At 34.9% G+C, this 22,824-nt stretch overlaps 1 protein-coding gene and 1 long non-coding RNA gene across 2 annotated transcripts; both read right to left on the bottom strand.

Annotated features, from left to right (window-relative positions):
• Positions 1 to 9,925: 9,925 nt before the first annotated feature.
• LOC111408240 lies at positions 9,926 to 10,710 on the bottom strand. Its single transcript, XR_002705311.1, has 2 exons — positions 10,384 to 10,710; positions 9,926 to 10,291 (listed from the first exon to the last, which is right to left on the bottom strand). It is a non-coding gene; the product is annotated as an uncharacterized LOC111408240 (long non-coding RNA).
• A 7,317-nt stretch (positions 10,711 to 18,027) lies between these two features.
• Positions 18,028 to 20,197, bottom strand: LOC111408499. Its single transcript, XM_023038248.1, has 3 exons — positions 19,578 to 20,197; positions 18,547 to 19,512; positions 18,028 to 18,343 (listed from the first exon to the last, which is right to left on the bottom strand). Exons 1-3 carry the CDS (start codon positions 20,195 to 20,197, stop codon positions 18,028 to 18,030), a joined length of 1,902 nt encoding a protein of 633 aa, XP_022894016.1.
• Positions 20,198 to 22,824: the final 2,627 nt, after the last annotated feature.

Here is a 22,824-nt window from a genome sequence, read left to right as displayed (position 1 = left end):
GATGATCTATATCCAGAGGCTGAAAATCGATTTTTGTGTCAGACACATGTACACCAATTTCTTTAGAGCTAATTTTAAAGGTCTGACTCTAAAATGACTACTTATGGATGGCTGCGAAGTCGACAACAATTCCTGATTGGAAGTTCTGGATGGATGAAATTGACAAGGTGAGTAAGGCTGTACATGGTTGGTTAATGAAGAGGTACCCTAGTGAGTGGAGTAAAGCACACATTCTAAGAAAGGTGAAGAGTGGTGTAGTTTTGAATAATCTTTGTGAGGTATTCAACAATGTGGTGTTGGAGGATAGGGAGAAGTCCATATTGACCATGTTGATTGATATACATATAAGTTTCATGAAAATGATACAATCAAAATAAGCAAAGTCAGAGGACCTTTGTATCCTAAACACAACAGAAACTAATGAAGAGCAGTGAAATGGCTGAAGGGGTTTGAGGTGGACTCGCTTTCTTATGTGAAGTGTTCGAGTGGAGAATAGAAATGATCAAATCTTCGGACTCTCTGAAAATACCGTGAGGTGCTCGAAAATGGTTGAAGTCGTTGTTGATCTACCAAACAGGACATTTGCGTGTAGGAGATGATATTTGATAGGGATTTCTTGTGCTCGTGTAGTTGTCGCTATTGTAGACGGATATGATGAGCCTTAGAAGTATGTCAATGAGTGTTATAGAGTTGATACATACCTTAGTTGCTATGAGAATATTATTAATCCTATAAATGGCTCAAAGTTGTGGCCTCCAGTTGATGCTCCACGAATCACACCACCAGGCTGGTTTATGCCCAAATGGGAGAAAACAAAAGAAGAGAAGGAGACAACATGAAGAAAGTGTTGATAAGTGTATTTTTGCGCACTTATTAGATACTTTAACAAACTAATTATCGATTAAAAGAGCGGATATCGACTCTCAATTGGGTAATTTTGACTTTTATATGTTATGAACCCCAAAAGGTAAGAGAACAAGGCAAAAGAAAGTGAAAATGGACCAAAAGCGTACAAAAACATGAAGTTGGGGGCCAAAGTACACAAGTGCGAGGGTAAAATTGATATAAATACTACAAAAAAATTGCATCTAGATTGATCGCTAAAAGGTCTTTCCTATTCGTTGGAGCCCGTTTGCGACCATGTATCTGTGGTTGTTTAATGTTCGCAAATTCGCCGTTGGTAAATCTCTTCAGCGACCAGTATGGATGGTCGTTGTACATGTCATCCCCAACGACCACATATTGGTCACCATAGGGTTTGATTTTTGGTAGCTAATAAATTGAATAATTTGTTGATTTGCTGTCGTCAAATGTCTTTTGCGACCAAGATGGATGGTCGCTGAGTGTTATATATTTAGTGACCAACATGGTCGCGAAAAGGATAGTGTTTTGGTCGCTCATAATTGTTAGAAGTTTGTTACTTATACGCTTTCGTGACCACACGTTGGTAGGTAAATATATTAGAACAAAATATTTTCACACTAAGAACAAACCCAATAGTTGGTTGGTGAAGATAATGAAATAGCGACCAACCTATGGTAGGTGAATAGTGCTACCTTTCGTGGACCAATTGTTGGTTGGTAAACATTGATAATTATAGTGACCAATCATTGGACGGTGAAGGACAACAATTTTTTCCTTATTTTTCGATGACCATAATTTGGTTGCAGAATAGATATTATCAACTAATATGTGGTTGCTAGATGTATGTATCAATGCTTTTATATTAATTTTTTTTTGTTCATGCTAATAATTTGTCCAATATTTCAATTTTCAACCATCATTACTAATTTAGCAATATTGAAAGCTATAGAATATTAAATTTAACAAAAAATATGTCGCTACAAAAGAAAAATGTATTGCGTAGATAACTATTAATAGTCAATGTATAATTATAAATGTCTAATATTTAACCACGAAAAGATAAATTTTAACTTCAATAATGTAATCATAGTACTGCATCACCAACTGATGGCAGCGGTGGAGACGATGGAGGTGGATCATTGGTTGGTTCTATTGGAGGATGCTGACTCATATCCATTCGTGCAACAAGGCTCTGGATAAGTAACACTTGTTGTTCGAGACTTTTTGTAAGCTCACTAATAGCTTTATCCTTCTCTTTATCTCGTTTTGTAAGAATTTCCAATTGTTTATCAATTTAGGGGGGCCGTAACTGCGTTACTGTATGATTTGCGTGGAGCAGGTCCAATCCCAGAAATAGTCCCATCACTCTTACCAAGAACTTGACCACATATTTCTACTTCATCCATTATAGATGCTTCATCTTCAAGCTCTGCTTGTGATTGTTGTAATTCCATCATTTCTTTTTATCATACAATAGAAAAAGTTTGTTAAAATAAATAATATTAATGTTAAGATTTTTGTGTAATAAATGATGTATCTTATATATCGAGACTCTACTAGTTGGTTATCTCATCCTTTTGATGTGGAATGCATCCTCCTAAATAATTCAATATGTCCAACTAATTCTTCATTTGTAGACTGTAAAAGGTGGAGAAAACGTCATAATATAGTCAAATTAGTAAATAATTGATAACCTCAACATGTTACCAAAGTAGCGAAGAATATAAAACCTGTCAAAGTTTAAATTCAACTAAACATATCACACAGAACTATGACCTCAGGGATTGAAAAGCATAGCCATCAACATTTAAAAAACATTTAATGACAGTCGAGGGATAGAAAACATTTTAATACTCCTTCTAGAAGTCACCCAACATTCTAATGACAACCTTTAAAAAAAAAAAAAAAAAACTAATTTCATTTTCAGAAATCAAGTCTACTTTCTGAATATGTATTCTATGAAGCGCACTTAGAAGTTAAATAGTCTAGTAAAACTAAACATGAAATAATGACGTTGGATCAATCAAAAGACAGTTAATTATTCCTATTTCAACTAAAGGAAGCAAATTTAAAATATTAAGCCTCATACTCAAGCTTAAACTACGGAAAAAAACACATAATTCATCATTTAAGTCCAAAGGGTTATAATTCTAACATAGTGAGCAATGATAAGTAGACTAGTGATATTTATTAACAACAATTAATAAAACATTTCAGCTTAAGAAAATTGAATACTATTTAACCAACAAACTTTAATTGCTTAATAAGCTAGACCAATACTCACTCTAGAAGTCAACATGTTTAACAAAAACTAATTATTAAAAGTGTAAGAGATTAAGTCTATTGGATTACCAGTACTTCCCTAGTTGCGGTAAATGATCTAGTCCCTCCATGGTGATTATAAAGAAGCTTCGAACGATTGAGTTTCTCGGCTATAGATCGTTTCTTAAAACCAACAACAATATCTTAAAGTGAATAATTTGGCATCTCATTCATTCTGCTCTAATTAACAATATTGTAACGTAGTATAATAACTTAACATACCAACAACAATATCTTTATATGTAATTTGTTTTTCAGGAAAATCATCTCCACTAACATTAAAATACATACCCCCTGCAGCATCTTGCAATGCTGCCATCATATCATCATCTTCCTTATCTTCTACATCATCTTGGACACCTTCTGAATCATCTTCAACAGCACTCACTATCATTGGTTCTCCATGACAAATCCAATTTTGATAATCCCGAGAAAATCCTTTCATCCATAAATGCCGCTCAACCACATCAATATTTTGAACGTACACATTACAAGAGTGCCGACAAGGACGACGAGTCTTGTTATCATTGTCTAGATGATTTTTTGCCAGTTCGATGAATGATTTAACCCCATTAGTGTATTCATCTGACATCTTATCTTGACACCATATCCAACTTTTATCCATGTTGATACCAGAATTTACTTAACTGAAATAGATAAATTAACAAAAAGAGAAATGAGAAAGAACAAGATAAACATAAAAGGAGAAAGGGAAAAATACATTTAAGTGTTACTGGAGATGGTTAACCATCAAAATGCATATAAGGGTATTTTTCAGACACTTAATAAAATAAAATTACTAGTAGGGAAAGGGGAAGAAGGAAGATAACAAATGAATTGCAAAAAGAAATGGTTTTTTTCTATGTTGACACCAATACTCAAAATAAAAGAAGATAGTGTATAAATTCGGTGAAAATATATTAAAGAATTGGTTCTTAAAGTAATCTACTACTGTGATGTTTCACTATTGATTTTCATTTTCTTTTGGAATTGGTAAGATGCTTTCTTTACTTTCATTTCACACCCTTAAATTCCAATATCTCTATATGAAATGTAGAATTAAACTTAGAAATTTTTTTGCATACAATCATATCACAGTGTCATTTTCTGATATTTTTCTCTTCTTGTATTGTTATGACTTGTGTGGCTTTGTACTCTAGTAATAAAGAAACTATTATAACTAAGCTCTGTGGACCTTTGCCTCACACAGTATGATACCTAGTTCACGTTTTACTTGTATCTCAAAACCATCGTACATCTTGCCTTCATTTTTTTCTATTTGCTATCTTCTGCAGGAGGAGGCTTCTGCAATTAAGTCTGCAAGTAAGACATGGTACAAGACTATGATCTCAGATAGCTATTACACCGAATTTGAGAACTTCTCAAAGTGGTTGGGCGTCTCCCAGTGATTTATCTCTGTTTGAAGTCTCTTAGAACCCGTTTTGTTATCTTTTATTGTTTTACGTCTTTTCTCTGGTTTTTTTTTCTCTTTTTTTTTTCGGATTTTAAGACATTAAGGTGATCATATTTGAGGGGAATTATAGCAAAAACGTTTCTTCATCAGGCAAAATTTTCCCATGTTCAGCAAAGACGACTTCAAGCAGTCTACTGCTGTTCATTACCATGAAGTGTGTCCCACTAACCATTAGAAGTTAACACCCTTCAATGCTAGACATTTTTCACCACTTCACGTATTTTGAAATATCAAATTTATGCTGTCTGTTGGCCTTGTAAGAGCATCATGGCACAATAAATAATGGCCTGTTCATCACAGAATGCTACAAAGAATCAGGTCCCAAACCACATTCCATCTGCACCAACTGCTCTAATGTAAAAAGGCATTGAGTTGTGCTTGCTATCTATACAAAATCAAGGTCATGACTATCTGGAACATTCTCATTTGTATTTAAAATAAATATAATGCAAATCAAAACTGTGAAAAAACAACAAAATGAGCAAGTCCAGTAAATGTCCCTAATCATATCTAGTAAATATCACCCATGGTAATTTTAATTCTCAGAAACTTGTCCCAGTCCAAATCAGATTTTTAATCTCCTAAAGCTGATTTCGAAAAAAAAATTTATGAATCTTTCAGCCTCATTCAAATTTACAATCAATGTAAAACAACGAGTGATACTGGATATTGGCTGACTATATGTAAAACAACTAGTGATACCAGATATTTTGAATGAAAAATTATAAATACACAATCAAGAAATAGGGCTAAGATATTGCCGACTATATGTATAGAGAGAACCAGTAATCATGATTGAAAAACAACAAGCGAAAGAACCCGACTATATGTATACAGAGAAGTGGTGATACTGAAGATGCAATGGCAGCGGCAGCTTGTGTCAAACACTGAACCAGGTAATTGTGTATTGCTAAGATGCAATGGCAGCGGCAGTGGCTCGAAGAAGAAGACGTGGAGAAGGGTTGAATTCTGGACGTGGGTTATGGCGTTTCCTCTGCCTTTTACATGGATAGTTAATAGATTTATTTATTTTGAAAATCAATTGTAATTGGGCTATGTTTTTAGGCTATGTTGAATGGAGATTAAAATTATGATTTTGGAATTAAAATCAATTCTCTATATATTTTAATCTCTAAATTAAAATTATAATTGATAAAATGTATAGTTGAATTAATTCAAATATGAAATAAATATGCAAGGAGAGTATAGCTTTTTATTGGTATTTTATTGGGTTGATTAATTTTGGAATTAGATTTTATTGCAACGTAAAAATTCATGAAAAAATGGGTCTATTTTAAGTGTGAACAACCTAATAAGCGAAATTAAGATCTTTGCCATGATGTTCGACTAGTTTGGACTAAATTCCATCGTTTGACTCCTTGTATTGTGATCCTGTCCATTTTCGTTAATAATGTAATTTGGTCGAGTAGATATCAATCGTAGAGTGGTCGGGGTCAATCAGGTTGTGGCATATAAAACCAACCCTATTAGATTCACCACAAAGAAAACAAATAGTATTGGTGATGAAGTTCGTGTGGAGGAATAGATACTTGCGTATATGGAACGCTTGGATTGTTGGCGTTCCAAGAAATTGGTGTAACTTTTACATACAATGTCCGTTTTGGGCCCATAACCCTATTCCGAAAAGCTCGCGACGATTCTGGATGAACTCACAGCTTTGTAATGTATAATTGCCATTTGAATTCGTTTACTGGGTCAAAACGGCATTTAAAGTTTCTTAGTTTATTATTCTCGCTTTGTAGCCTTGCCCATTAAGGGACTACTGCCCAATAAGTTATTTGTTCTTTTCATATTTAAGACCCAGAAACGTCTCCTAGGATTTTTTGGCTGTTTATGAAATAAGAAAACGTTTATTTTTTGAGTTCAATCCATTTGAGTTGTTAGTATCTTATATCTGTAGATTCGATCTATATCAATTGATCACTAGAAAATATCAAAATTAATTGAAAGAAAAAGATGGATTTTATTGTGTCAAATGGTTTAGCGACTACGACATCAATGGTTGAAGAGATCTGGGCTTAGCGACCATTTCAAAACCAATGAAAAAAGCAGGAATATTAGCTACCAAGACAGGAGTGGTTGCAAACGATTGGGATCAGGGACCACTAACTGGTCGTTGGAGTGGTGCAATATTCAGCAACCATCATTAGGGATCGCTACCAAATGCCAGAACCAATGAAAAGAGAGCGGTATAAAATTGTGCCAACTATTTTAGCGACCAAGGTATGAGTGGTTGCAGAATAATAGTACCAGGAACCATACCATGGTCACTATTATGGTGTAGTATTCAACAATCATCGCCTTTGGTTGCTAAAAATGCAAAAAACCAAATGAAAAGGAGCGAGATTTTATTGCGCCAAATGTTCTAGCGACCATGATATGATTGGTTGCAGAAGACTGGGATTCAGAGACCATTCAGTGGTCGCTTTTGTAGTGTAGTGTCAGCAACCATCTCATTTGGTCGCTAAATCATGCAAAAATCAAATGAAAAAAAAGCGGGATAAAATTGCGCCAAATATTTTAGCGACCATGACATCGATGATTGCAGAAGACTAGGAGTTGGAACCATTCAGTGGTCGTTTTTGTGGTGTAATATCAGCCACCATCGCCTTTGGTTGTTAAAACATGCAAAGACCAAAAGGAAAAAGGTGGGATAAAATTGCGCCAAATATTTTAGTGATCATGACATCAATGGTTGCAGAAGACTAGGATCTGGGACCATTCAATGGTCGCTTTTGTGGTGTAGTGTTAGCAATCATCGCCTTTGGTCAATAAAACATGCAAAAACCAAATAGAAAAAAAAGCGGGATAAAATTGTGCCAAATATTGTAACGACCATGACATAGATGGTTGCAGAAGACTGGAAGCCAGGAACATTCAGTGGTCGCTAGAGTAGGTATCATATGCGGAAAATTTTTTGTTCTTTTTCTGTACTACCTTTACCAACCAATCAAATGTATGGCCTCTAATTCTCTGAAACAGCTACCATAATTTGGTCGTAATAGAACATAATAAAATTTGTCCAATTTTATTAGACCAAAACCTATACCCACCATTAGTTGGTCATTGAACGCGTTTTATAGCAACCATGTTTTATTGGTCGCTAAACCTTTGGTCGGTGGAGCCCTTTTTTTTGTAGTGAAAAGTCAAAATCCGAAGACCAAATTGTACAAGTTCAAAGTTGAGGGACCTGACGCACAATTATTAAGGGATTTGGCTGCAAAAGGAAACTATTTCTTAGTTTTGGACAGAGCCTCGGCGCCGCCTTTAATTAGAAAAGAAGTTGGGGACCTTTTTGCCTTTTGTCCGAAATTCTAGGAACTTGTGTTGCAATTTTCTGAATAAGGTTTTAGTTGAATAAAAAAGACAGCAACTGGGATTTTCATTCGGCTTCTTTCGGCTGCAGCTTTTTGCTGGGCTTCCTCTTTCATCCCTTTTTATTTTTCTTCTTCTTCTTCTTTTATGTTTTATTGTATTTTGGGGGAAGTCATAGAGCCAAGGAAAATCAATCAAGGAGTTAGAAATTTTGGAGAAATCAAGAGTTAGTCATTATCTTCACAAATCTAACCAAAAGGGGCTGTATTCTGAAATTGTATTTTCTTCATTATTATCTTCTATTTGCAATGTATTATGTAAAATATCCTCATTTTTGTTATATATTTAAGATGGGCTAAATATTTGTATTGAGATTTATGGTATTAACTTAATCTAGCTTTTAATTAATTTTAATATTTGCTCTTTAATGTTAAGTTATTTATTTTCATGTGTTTTTACTATTATTATTATTATTGCTTTTTCATTTGTGACCAATGAATGATTATGTTCAGTGATTTGTATATTGTTCGGAAGAATATTATGCATTTTAGATCAAATAATAGAAATCCTAAGTTTATGTAGAGGATAGAGATTACCCCTGATCATAGGTGATCCAATGAACTATTTCCACAAAGATTTAATGAAAAAAGAATCTCAACCACATTTTTCCTTTAAAATTTCCAAGCGTTTATTTTTTCTTATTTTTCAGATTTTTAGTTATTTTTTCTTATTTTTCAAAATCAAATTTTATTGTGTGTTTGTTTTTATTATTAAAATTAAATCAATTAAATTTGTGTAATCGAAAGTAAACATTTCTCGAGGGATCGACAACTCGAACTTAAAGAGTCCACTTTATTACTTGAATACGACCCGTGTACTTGCGGTTTACATTCTTAGTGAATAGATGTCATCACCCATTCAGGCTCAAAGGCAAAAATGAAAAATGGGGGAACTGTACTTATGACTTGTAGTGCTGTGGACCAACGGAACAAACAAATGATACCACCAAAGGTTTGATGCACCACAAGAGGTTTGTTTTCTTTTAAATAGTTCTAATTTTAAAGATTTCATATTTTTCTTAAAATGATTATAATTATTTATCCCATCTACTTATTTTAGGATTTGCTTGCTTATGATGTAGAGCGTACAAGTATTGGCTTGTGTTTAATATGCATCCAAACTGATTATTGCCCGATTTTTGCTCTTTCCATTTTGTCATAGGCAAAGCTAATGCCTAGGAGATCAGACAAGAGTTCGAGAAATGAAGTTCAGCCACCTCCACCATTTGAGTTCCAGTTTATGCCAATGCTTGGATTAGGTTCGAGAAATGTTGTACAATATGACTCGAGTGCCCCTTCACTTACTGAGCCAGGTTCTTCAAGGGCTGAGAAAGGCGTGGCAACTGAAGCATTTGTGCAAATCCCAACTGAAAATATCCCACTCCAAATTGTAGTGGAAGATTTGCAACATATTGAAATTCAAGAAAATATACGGAAAAGGGCAGCTAGAGAAAAGAACAGAAGAGTGGTAAGAGGCTCGATGCCATTTGCACCTCCAACGAAAAAGACCCATGCAGCTACTTAGTAAAACACATATCGTTTTTAGTCCTTTACTTTAAAAGTTATGCCATATTTTGCAGCAAACTAGTTAGTGTTGTATAGAGCTACTTAAATTAGTATACTGTGCTTTCTTAATGGAATGAATGGAAGCTTTTTTGATGTTATTTGCAAAAAATTAGTTGGTGTTGTAATTTGCATCAGTTTTTAAACATCGAATTGCACAGGCTAAATGCAATTTGACGCAATGCATCAGAGTTCTAATGCATGAATCAGGATGCATCCTGATAGTTGATGCTCATCAACCAGCAAGTGTCATATAAAAAACACGAAAAGATTAATATTTAAAACTAATCCTTAAAACACATGAAGGATTAAATTCCATTCCATTCATTTATAGCTTCAATACAATCAGAAAACAAGCCATCAATTTTCCTACTACAATACAGGGAAAAATGTTAATATGGTGGTTCCAATCTTTAAGACAATTTTACTTATTTACAGATGTAAATCAATTGATCGAGACGTCCATGACGAAAAAGCGCATGATTGATTATATTAGGCCTGTTGGTGGCACCAATAATGAAGACACTTTTGTTTGCATTCATTCTCGAATTGGAGTAGACCACAAGTTGATACCAAGCAGTTTTCTTACGCTCATAAACTTCAATAAGTTATTCCAGACTCATGGATGCAGCATGAAAGTGAAAAACAGAGGTTCTCGCAATAAACCAGTCACCTAACCAAAAAAATTATTTGCTTTTGACAAGAGACCAGAATATTGTTGTGAAAACATGCAAAAAAAAGAAAAATTTCACCCAACTAATCAACCTCTCTTTTTAGTCAAAGTCCCAAGTGGAGTTTACTTTTCCACTTTTCATTTCTTTCAAAATTCCATTTTTCCTTTGCTCTGGGGGCCGAATGGAGCATCAGATTCCACTTTCCATTTCATTCGAAATGCCGAGCTCCTTATTTACCCATTCTTCTCGCGTATAAAGAAACCATACTACCAGCTAATCAGCCTCTCGTTGAGTCAATTGTCTGTGTGTGTGTATAGTTTCCGAACATCAAGATTTTCTGCTGGGATTTTGGTGGCGAATTTTAGGGTTCTTCATTGATTTGGGGGTGAATTTGGGTTTCAATTTGGAACAGTTTATTGAAAAGCATGTTATCAATACATAGGACCTTTTTGCGGGGGGGGGAATTTGGGTTTCAATTTGGAACGGTTGATTGAAAAGCATGTTATCAATACATTGGACCTTTTTGCACCTTTGGCTCGATTTCACATCCATTACGTGCCATGTCGGATTTTCGTCATTACATGTCATATTCCATTAGTTGATTATAGCGTGGATAAATAATAAAAAATGTCCCTATCGTTTGTATTCATTGCTAAAATAGTTCATATCATTTCAAATTTGACATTTGTACCTTCATTTCAAACCTTTCATATGAAAGTGGTCCTTTCCGTCACATTCCGTTAATTCCACCGTTAAATAAATGCATGAAATTCACTCACGTTTTTTGAAAATGGTAAATTAGTCAAGTCACTATATATTTTTCCCCTCTGAAAGTTTTTGGTGAATATCATCCTTATGATTTGATATAATTTACAAGTTTATACTCCATCTCAAAACGATGTCGGCAAATATCATACCTAATCCCTTAGCCATTTAGCACAAATAACTATTAAGCAAATCTCAAAGCATGTAAATAAACATACAAATCTGTTTATAAAATCCGTTTATAAAATAAACATGTAAATAAATGTTTATAAATTTCAATAACTAATGCAATTCAACTATGAAAATCTGTTAAAAAATATAGAGAACTCTTTAGATAGATAACTTTATTCACCTCAATATGTTCAATGATGAAGCCTAACATTTTCTATATAAAAACTATATTGATTAAAATATTTAAAAGAAAAGGATAAAAATAGGCACATCCTATTTGACAGCCTAAACTTTAGATTTTTGTCTTACATTTTTTTTTTATTCCAAATTTGAAATAGGATAAGAGGTTAAAATTGTATTTGAAACAAAAAATAGCTTTTCCAATGTCATCAAATGCCATCATTGAATGGGTTGTATAAATAAATTACATATCCAAATCTGTACACATTTCCAGATGGAAAAGTACAAAATAAATTAACATGAACAAAAGGGGAACTTCAAGTGATAAAATGTATGTTGTGATCATTGGTTGGGTAGCAAGCCTTGTCATGGAGTGGGTTGCCAAAGTAAAATTGATTTATGAAAACCACTATCCATTTCAAAATTTGAAAATAAAATTTAGCGATGTCAACATTGCAGTTGCTAGTGTTGGGATGGCAGAGGGAAGATGGTAGTATAATGGGTTCGAAGGGCTGCTTCTTCCTTTTGGAAGATTTTGGAAAAGTGAGGTTTGATGTGGTTTACTCAATTTGGGGATTTTGTTGGCCACTGTATAACTCTATGCAAACTACAAGAACTCCCCCCCCCCCCCCCCATAAAATTATAGTGACTTGACTAATTTACCCTTTTCAAATAATGTAAGTGAATTTCATGCATTTATTTAATGGTGAAATTAACGGAAAGTGATGGAAAGAACCAATTTTGCAAGAAAAATTTGAAATGAGGGTGCAAATGTCAAATTTAAAACGATAGGGACTATTTTAGCAATACATGTAAACGTTAGGGACTTTTTTGCTAATCACCCTTATAGCGCAGATAATACAGGTGTTGGATATAGGGCTGTCAATAGATTGAATTTTGATCCGAATTCGATGAAATTAATGGGAGATGGATTTAAAGTTTCAATCCGATAATCCGATTAAGATCCGAATTCGATAATCCGTTAACTAAATAGAGCTAATATAGATATATGTCGATCTGATCCGATTTATTATAATAATAATATATATTTTATATATTATATCATAATTTATTAAACATAATTTTTTCCATTTTGAAACTTATATTATGCTTTACGCATAATTTTCGAATAATAAATAATATTAGATAATAGTATAATATTTTTCCTTGAAACATTCAAAGATGTTTAATTTTTTATTAATTAAAATAAGATAAAAATATCTATAGTAATTTGTTTTATAACATCAAAAACTAATAATTAATATGTCCAAAAATAATTTACTTTGTTAAAATTGATATTCTTTTTTATTTTAATTTTGTTAAGGCTATGATTTTTAATGAAAATAATAAAATAAATTAGTAAACACTTAGAATTGACAATTGAGTAGTATCTCACATTGAAAGACCACTAAAATATTAGAAGAGAAGTACCCTTTAAAAATGTAGTATCCCACATAGGAAGATTATTAAAACATTCCAAGAGAAATCTTCTTTAAAAAGAACTAAAGGAGCATCACTTGGATAAAAAATTGATTTGGGCCTTATAGTATATTAGGTGAGCCCATCAAGATAGTTAAAATATATTTTTTTGGAAAAAATTGGTGGAAAAAAATTCGGATAAGATTATCGTATCGGATATCCAATAACATAGCAAATCGGATATGGATTTAACAATCAAATATTCGTTGGATTATCGGATCGAATTTGGACAGATCTGCTCCATATCCGATTCATTGACAACCCTACTTGGATAGATAAGATGTTAGATAGATGGACGAGTAACGAGTTATAATTTATTGTTCAATGAGCAAATAATTATATAAAATAAAGTTCAATAAGCATTCATTAAAATTACTCAAATTTTGATTTTCATCAAACAAGGACTAAATAAGATTTTCGTAATTTAATTTTGAATTAAACATAGTAAACTGTCTAATATATTATATAGTCCCAGTAAGAATTTAAATTAAAATTAAAATCAACAATTAATTTTAATCATATATTTCATGGGATCCTCAACTTTTTAATTACAAATTTCATCAATTTTTTAAAATTTGTTAAAAAAATAATTTTAAATCCCGCCAAACGAGTGCATAATTGAGTTTGTTATCTTGGTCGATCAGTAAATTGTATGATTAGGGACTAATAAGTAATCTTATATCGGGCTTTGAAAGTAACATTGAGACACAATGACAAAAAAGGTTCCAAATAGATAAAAAGCCAATGATTATGGCCCAATACATTGTTCCAGCAAAAGTCCAAACACACGTTCGCAATGTGACACGGAAAATTACGTGTGTACAGAATTTTTCATCACAGAAGAATTCGAGATACTCACATGAGAGTGGATTCCATGTGAGTAAAATAATCCAAAAAATTATTCACCCACTCCACGCTGTATGTATTCTGTAAAGGATTTGTAAAAAAAATTTCTGTACGTCTAGTGGCTCCCAATGTGACACGCCTCACATGTTTTATTCTTGTTTGGCAAAACTTAAAATTTCTCAAGAAAAAATCAATTTAATCAGACGGATTGAACGTTTTTCTTTTTCAAGGGGGAGGTTTCGAAAAGTTTCGATCACAATAAGCGAATAGTATTCTTTTTATTTTCGTGGATTATTGATCACTTTCATGTTAACGATCAAAATCGGTTGGATCGAATTGATTTATTTAAACTTTAAAGACCAAAAACATACAATTAATTTAATTCTTATTGTGGTTTGTGACTTTAAAATATGATACGTTGACATATTGGGTGCTTTACATTTCGGCCCATAAAAATGATATACAATGTATGTATGCGCAATAAAAGATTCAAATTAGGTATATTCTCGATTCATATGACTTTAATTGACAATTAACATATTCTTTGTTCATCTAACTTCAATTTAGTATATGTCCGAGGAGCTGATTATAAATAAATAAAAATGAATGATGAAGAAGTGTACTTGCAGATTGTGGATAAAAAGCAATTTGACAAATTTTATTTTTATTAGTATTTATAAACACATTCCCAAGTATATGCATAATCCTTAAACTATGCCACTGTTTGGTGTAGCCAAAAATAATATTTTTAGTAAATTTTGATATAAATTGATGAAATGTGTGGCTGAAAAATTGTGAATTTCATGAAATATTTAATTAAAATTAATTGTTAACTTTGATTTAATTTTTTGTCAAGGATTTAATCCACACCAAATAGGGATGTAATGTTAATGAAGAGTAAGATCAATCCCACCTATAATTGTAAACGTCGTATTGATCATAAGAACAATATATTATGTTATACAATGTAATAAACAAATGAGATTTTCATTTTTTTTACCCTTTAGCCTCCGTTTGGTGTAATTTAAAATTATATTATTAGTAGATTTTGATAAAAGTTATTTAAACATATAGTTAACAAGTTATGAATTTAAGTTATGAATTTCATGAAATATATAATTAAATGAAGGGATAATTGCACTTGAGGTCCCAAACCTTTCAAACAATGGTAGACTCTTTTCTAACACTTCAATTGCTGTAGCCATAACTCCAAACCTTTCAAATCGTAATAGTTGAGGCTCCAATGCACGGTTTCCATCCAATTTGTTGTTACATGACCAAAAAAATAATTTCGACCACATTTTACTCAATTTTAATCGGCAAAATAGTAATTTAATATTTTCCCAGAAAAAAATAAAAAACTTAAATAAAAAACAAAAACAAAAACAAAAAATAAAAATAAAAAGAAGGAAAAAAGAACAAGAAAAAAAGGAAAGACTATCTTCTTCATCTACCCCTCAACCCAAAACTAGAAATTTGCCATCGTCACGCCTACCGCCATCGACCACTATCACCATTGGCCACCACTGCCATGAATATAACCAAATCAGGTCATTGAAATCCTCCACACTCAACTCCACCCAATTCAAAATCGACCACCCTCAACTCTCCCTCTACATATCAAGACATCTATAGATTCGGTTGGCTGTAGGGAATTGGAAGCCACGAACACCAATTCCTTGTTAAACCAAGAACTATCAGTCCAAAAAATGAATAATCATCAAAATGGTCAACCCCAGACGTCATCCCACTTCGATCCGACGTCGTCGCATGATGATTTTCTTGACCAAATGTTGTTGTCTATTCCATCTTCGAACTCCAGTTTCACTTGGGATGTGTCCTTTATAGCGGCTTGAGACGACCACAAGTCGTCGTTGACTTTGCTTAGCCAATTTGAAGGCCAGTCAGTGGAGTTGGTTTTAAAGCTGAGATGTTAGGAATCAACTTGATCTATGAGTGAAAAAGAACAATGAATGCTGAATCACTTTGAGGGGATTCACCTCCAAACACCTGTGATGGTGCAACTTGCCAGATAGATGCTTTTTTTCATATATCTTCAAGGTTAAATACAAAACAAATGACCACAACTTCCAGTTCCCCACGTCTTCCTCTAACAGACTCTACTTCAGAAAAATAAGGAACATGACTACTGCACTACAGACTCTTCCTAAAGACTCGGACATGACTGTGGACTCAGCCAACTCTAGCATTTATTCCTACTACTGGACTGGGTTAAGCATAACCCATTGGACTTCATTAACTAATGACCCAATACAATACTTAAAGGAATTAATAGGAAGACAGACTGACCCAATAACTGGAAGACAAACCAGCCCATAAGCCCACAGGTTCTTACATTCCCCACCCCTTAAAAAACCTTGCCCGCAAGGTTGGGAAAATGGAAGTGTAAGTCACGGAGCTTTTCCCAAGAATCATCTTCAACTGTTAGTCCTTTCCAACGAACTAAAACTTCTTCTTCCACTCTATTTCGCTTCTGAATTGTCCTCTGCTTGAGGATTTGTTCTGGCTCTGGCCTCACTGACCCTTCATTAGACATTGGTGGCACGGATGGAGCTCGTGCATGTGATTCGCCCAGCTGCTTTTTCAAACATGACACATGAAATACGGGGTGAATCAAGGATTCTGGTGGAAGAGCTAATCGGTAAGCAGCCTCTCCAATCTTTTCTTCAATTTTATATGGCCCATAAAATCTAGGACTGAGTTTCTGATTCTTGCGAGTTGTGACAGAGTGTTGCCGATATGGTTGAAGGTGAAGGAAAACATGATCTCCTTTTTCAAATTGACGGTCAGAACGCTTTAAGTCGCTAAATTTCTTCATGCGGTTCTGAGCCGCTACCAAGTTCTGGCGAAGGAGCTGGAGTAGTTTATCTCGGCCAAGCAAGGAATCTTCCACAGCCTGTAAACTAGTGGTCCCTGCTGTGTATGCATGCAACTTAGGCGGTGGGTAGCCATATACAGATTCAAAAGGGAGTCAATTTCGTAGCCATGTGGTAGTTTGTGTTATACCACCATTCAGTCAACGGTAGCCACTTAGCCCATTCTCCTGGCTTGTCTTCTGAGAAGCATCGTAGATATACTGTTCTAAGCATTTGTTTACAATCTCAGTTTGACCATCAGATTGAGGATGGTAAGCTGAGCTAAAACAAAGTTTAGTCCCTTGTAATTTGAATAGCTCCTTCCAGAACATAGATGTGAATGTTTTGTCCCTATCTGTAACTATGGAACTTGGCATGCCATGAAGTTTAAAGATATGGGATAAGAATATATGGGCGATTTTGGCTGCAGTATATGGGTGGGCTAGAGAAATAAAGTGGGCATATTTTGATAGGCGATTAACCACTACCAAGATAGTTGTATGGCCGTTAGAATGAGGAAGTCCATCGATAAAATCCATGGATATATCAGTCCATACCTGGGTAGGAATTGGTAGCGGTTGAAGAAGTCCAGCTGGTAAAACAATCTCGGTTTTATTTCTTTGGCATGTGTCACACTCTTTCACATACTGCTTCAATTCTTTTTGCATGCCTGGCCAAATGAACTCTGCCCTTGCCCTTTTTAGTGTCTTTAGATAGCCCGAGTGTCCTCCCATAGGGATGTTATGAACGTAGTACTTTATCTGATCCTTAATTGTAGGATTAGAACCTGCATAGATTCTGCCTTTATATATCAGTAACCCATTCCTTAGAGAGTACAAGTTAGAATCCAGTTTTCCTTCCCTGAATTGTTGCAACTTCAACTGTAAAGTAGGGTCGTCTTCATAGCTTTTCTTCAAATCTTCCATCCATGTTAACTGAGGAGAGGTTATAGCAAGTAACTGGCCCTCATTATTTTCTATTTCCCTTCTAGATAAGGCATCAGCAACCTTGTTTTCTCTTCCTGGCTTGTACTCTACCTTCATATCATAACCCAACAGCTTGGTAAGCCATTTTTGTTGCTGTGGTGTACCTATCCTCTGCTCCAAAAGGTATTTCAAGCTCTGCTGGTCAGTTTGTACAGTGAATAAGTGACCAAACAGGTAGGGCCGCCACTTTTTTACTGCCAATACCACTGCCATGAGCTCCTTTTCATAGGTAGAGAGCTGTAGTGCCTTCCCTTTGATTGTATGACTCATGAATGCTAATGGCCTCCCTTGTTGCATCAAAACCGCCCCTATACCCTGTCCACTAGCATCACATTGAATCATAAAGGGTAAATCAAAGTTAGGGAGAGCCAACACAGGGGGACTAGTTATTGCTTGCTTTAAATTTAAAAATGCCTCTTTAGCACTATCAGTCTAATGGAAGGAATTTTTCTTTAGAATGGCTGTGAGAGGGACAGCTATTTGGCCATAACCTTTAATAAATTTCCTGTAGTAGCCAGTAAGGCCTAAGAACCCTCTTAAAGATTTTATGGATGTTGGGAATGGCCAATTAAGCATGGCTTCCAACTTGCTAGGATCCGGCCTTACCTCTTCTATAGAGATGATATGGCCTAGGTAATCAATTTCTGGACAACAGAATTTACATTTGGACATTTTAGCGAATAACTGGTGCTGTTGAAGAGTTTCTAGGACAGACTTGAGGTGGAATAGATGTTCCGTCATGTTCTTGCTGTATATGAGTGTATCATCAAAGAATACAAGTAAAACTTTCTAAGGAATGGTTTAAATATGTCATTCACGAGACTTTGAAAGGTGGAAGGGACATTAGTTAGTCCAAAGGGCATAACCAAAAATTCGTAATGGCCTTCATGAGTCCTAAAGGCAGTTTTTGAAATGTCATTTTCAGCCACCCAAATTTGATGATATCCGGACCTTAGGTCTAACTTAGAAAAGATTGTGGCACCATGTAACTCATCTAGGAGTTCATCAACTATAGGAATAGAAAATTTAGCTTTAATTGTCTCAGCATTGAGTGACCTATAGTCAATACAAAGCCTCCAACTCCCATCAGATTTCCTAACTAAGAGGACAGGGGATGAAAAAGGGCTCTGACTTGGGCGGATAAGACCATTTTTGAGCAATTCATTAACTAATTTTTCTATTTCAGCCTTTTGGAAGTAGGGGTATCTATAAGGTCGGACACAAACTGGTTTAGCTTCATCTTTTAGCATAATATGGTGATCTTGGGTTCTAGAGGGAGGTAATCCCTTCGGTTCCTCGAACACTTTGGAAAACTGTTGGAGTAGGGCCTGGATTTCTGGACATGGAATAGACTCAATAGAATAAAAAGGCATTTCCAAATTATCCATTAGCTGTATTACTATTCCCTTAGATTTGATCATGTTAGCTCTACCAAACTTAGTACCCTTAATTAATGTGTTACCAGAGGGAGGAATACCTTGCAGGCAATGTTGTTGGTCTCCTAACTTGAACTCTATTCTGAGCTTGTTAAAATCTAAAAGGATTGGCCCCACAGTGCGCATCCATTGAACTCCCAAGACTGCATCACAACCGCCCAAGGTAAGCATGTAAAAATCTGCTATGTAGATTTTACCCTGCATCTTCAAGGGCAGATCAGAACACTTTCCAGAATTGTAAACAGCATCTCCATTGGCCACTTTAACCAACAGCCCCTTAGAAGTTTCTATCTGCACATGGGCCCTTTTGGGAATGGCTGGATCCACAAAATTGTGGGTGCTGCCAGTATCAATTAATACCACCACTTCAGCCCCAATATTTGGCCTTTCATCCGTATAGTCTCGGGATTTGGAGATCCCAAGATAGCGTGAATTGAAATTTCTGGTTCCACCAATTGCTCCTCCAAGTGAACTTCTGAACCTTCACTAGTACCACCCATTAATGTGGACCTTTCCACCATCTCTTGAGAAGAGTTGGTTAGTAACCGATGCCTATTGTGAGTAATGGGTCGATTTTCCTCAGGTTCTTCCTCTCCCAATTCCATGAGCATCACCCTCCCTGTTTTGCACTTATGTCCTAGGCCCCATTTTTCATCACAACTAAAGCAAAGGCCATTCTCTCTTTTCTCCTTTATTTGAGCATGTGTGAGCCTTGGAATTGAAACAACTGATCGACGGTCCCCAATTGTAGCCCCTTGAGTTGAAGGTGGGCTATAAGTAGCACGATTGGGACTTGAAAGGGCTCTAGAAGCCCTTTTGAGTGCAGCCACATTTTCTTCTTGCATTGTAGCCAGTCCATATGCAGAATTTAGAGTTGTAGGGTTTAGCATTCTCACCTGGTACCTTATCTCTTCTCGTAGGCCACTTATAAAACAGCTTAGTTTATAAGGCTCAGCCAACCCACGTAGCTGGTTGGAAATCACTTCAAATTCTGACTTGTAGGCTTCTACTGTAGACGTTTGCTTCAACCGTGTTAGGTCTGCCATAGGGTCTTCAAATGCAGATGGGCCAAATCTAGTTTGAAGGGAAGTTAAGAATCCCTCCCAACTAGTTATCCCACCCGTAGCTTCTAAATCTTGATACCAAGAAAGAGCCTTCCCTTCCATGTGGAATGAAGCCAGAACCAACCTATGTAGAGGGTTAGTTTGGTTGTGGGCAAAAAACTGATTTGCCCTATAGATACAACTCTTAGGATCCTCTCCATTAAAACGAGGAAAATCCAGTCTGGCAGAGCGGACTTGAATACCTCCCAAATCTTCAACGGGTTGAATGTGGGCTATGGGATTCGAATTTACTTGTTGACGTGCACTGTTTATGGGTTCTGGTTCTTCTACTTTTTTGCCTTGCTACTTCACAAGAGTGGCCATATGACTGGAGAGTGTCTGCATCTGTTGGGTTAAAGCCTCCATGGTCTGTTGGTGCTCTGCTCGAAATTGCAAGAACCTCTGTTCAGTAGCTTCCTGTTGCGCCACCTGAGACTCCTTTAGGTTGGCAATTGCCTTCTCCAATTGCATATTCCTGGTCTCCATTAAAGGACAACCTGGCTCTGATACCAAAATGTTAGGAATCAACTTGATATATGAGTGAAAAAGAACAATGAATGCTGAATCACTTCGAAGGGATTCACCTCCAAACACCTGTGATGGTGCAACTTGCTAGATAGATGCTTTTTTCATATATCTTCAAGGTTAAATACAAAACAAATGACCACAACTTCCAGTTCCCCACGTCTTCCTCTAACAGACTCTACTTCAGAAAAATAAGGAACATGACTACTGCACTACAGACTCTTCCTAAAGACTCGGACATGACTGTGGACTCAGTCAACTCTGGCATTTATTCCTACTACTGGACTGGGTTAAGCATAACCCATTGGACTTTATTAACTAATGACCCAATACAATACTTAAAGGAATTAATAGGAAGACAGACTGACCCAATATCTGGAAGACAAACCAGCCCATAAGCCCACAGGTTCTTACATGAGACAAATCAGATTAGTAGCAGCACCCCCAAGGTCTTGATGCTCCAACAGCAATTGAAGTTGTCTAGAGGGAGTTTGTGTTCAAAATCTGAAACTTCCATTCGGTCAAGAGAGTTTAAGAGAGAGATGCAAATGTAATAATATAAAACTACAAGCAAAAAAAGATTGTGGTTTGAGGACAAGCTTGAAGTTATTCCTTATATGGTGGCGGTGGTAGCAGTGGTGGTCGAAGGACACGGTGGTGATGGTCGATGGCAATGGTATGGCAGATTTCTGATTTTGGGTTAAGGGATTGGGGGTGGGGTTGAGGGAAGGTGAGGTGAGAGAGAAGATGATAGCTTTTGCTTTTCCTTTCCTTCTCTTTCCTTTTTTTTATTTTATTTAAGTTTTTAATTAGTTTATGGAAAAATATATTAAATTACTATTTTTCCCTTTTAAATTGAGAAATATATGGTCAAAGTTTATTTTTTGAGTCAACTAGCGATATATTGTATGGAAATCGTCCATTGGGTCCTCTTCTATTATAATTTGAAAGATTTGGAGCGACGACTACAACAATTGAAAGGTTAGTAAAAAGTCTATTACTATTTGCAAGTTTGGAACCTCAATTGCAATTATCCCTTAAATCAATTACCGACTTTGACTTGAGATTAAAATTTTTATACCAAAAAGGGTTTAATATTGTTATGTACAAAACATGCTGCTGGAGCAAGTGGAATTTAACACCTGATGAAAGGCGCGTGAAAAATTCTCGGGCTACCACCACATGAGCTGTTTCCACATGCCAGAAATAAGATTACTTGCTGATTGGACAAGAACACAGTATCAAAATGTTTGGCTAAATGTTTAAACAAATTACTTATAAGTAAATAAGTGAATTTACAATATAATAATAGTTTAAATATCTACTTGAGTACCAATATTTAATTTACGCTAAGCGAAAATAACATGACATATTAATTAATTGATGAACAAATTTATAATAAATTCCACAAACTAAGGGGAGCGTCTTCTATTAGAATTTTAATGGATTCTAAAAGATTTTAAAACTCCGATTCGTATTCTTCACAGAGTAATCTCTAATAAAAGATAGGACAAAATTTGATTTCCATCATATACGAGTGATTCATATTTTGTAAATATGAATAAATTTTGTCAGAATGTATAAGAATCTCATTAATAAAATATGAAATTTTAAAAGAGTTTGTTTTGTGTATTTTTGAACTAGAAATCCATCTAAATTCCTTGGAATCTCTTTACAATTACATGTTATTGATGACATCGATTTTTTAATGAATTTTTATGAAATTGATTAAAATCTCAGTTGACACACATAGATTTTAATGAATTTTAATAGAATTCAATAAAATATTGTGTATAAATGAATATAAAATGGCTATTAAATGATTTGCCGATTAATTGATATTTTATTATCGTTGTTTAACATAAACTAAACAAAAATTATTAGTAGATCATTTTTCTAATTTAAATAATTAAAGATATAAATAAATTACTTATAATTCATAATAAGTTAGACTTATTTTTTTAAAAATTATGCCTATGACTATCTAAGGGGAAGTGGAACAATTCTCATTAATAAACATTCATTATAACTTATATCTATATTTGTACATATGAGTATCCGCACCCGTCACATGAGGTAGGGCTGACCTTGCTCAGGCTCCACCTCATGTGTGGACACCTCTATATACAACAATTGTGTACCTTTAGCATTGCTCTAATTCTAAT

Source organism: Olea europaea, chromosome 13 (genome assembly GCF_002742605.1).
Source record: "Olea europaea var. sylvestris chromosome 13, O_europaea_v1, whole genome shotgun sequence".
Taxonomy (NCBI): domain Eukaryota; kingdom Viridiplantae; phylum Streptophyta; class Magnoliopsida; order Lamiales; family Oleaceae; genus Olea; species Olea europaea.
The sequence above is the reverse complement of the archived record's forward strand: the minus strand, read 5'-3'. Positions and strand labels throughout refer to the sequence as shown.

Coding starts and splice junctions, on each gene's coding strand:
- LOC111408499 (XM_023038248.1), bottom strand. CDS start 20,197: ATGGAAGGGAAGGCTCTTTCTTGGTATCAAGATTTAGAAGCTACGGGT. Junction 19,513..19,577: donor ATTACTCACAATAGGCATCG/GTTACTAACCAA, acceptor GTACTAGTGAAG/GTTCAGAAGTTCACTTGGAG. Junction 18,344..18,546: donor TTTTCTAAGTTAGACCTAAG/GTCCGGATATCA, acceptor ACTCATATACAG/CAAGAACATGACGGAACATC.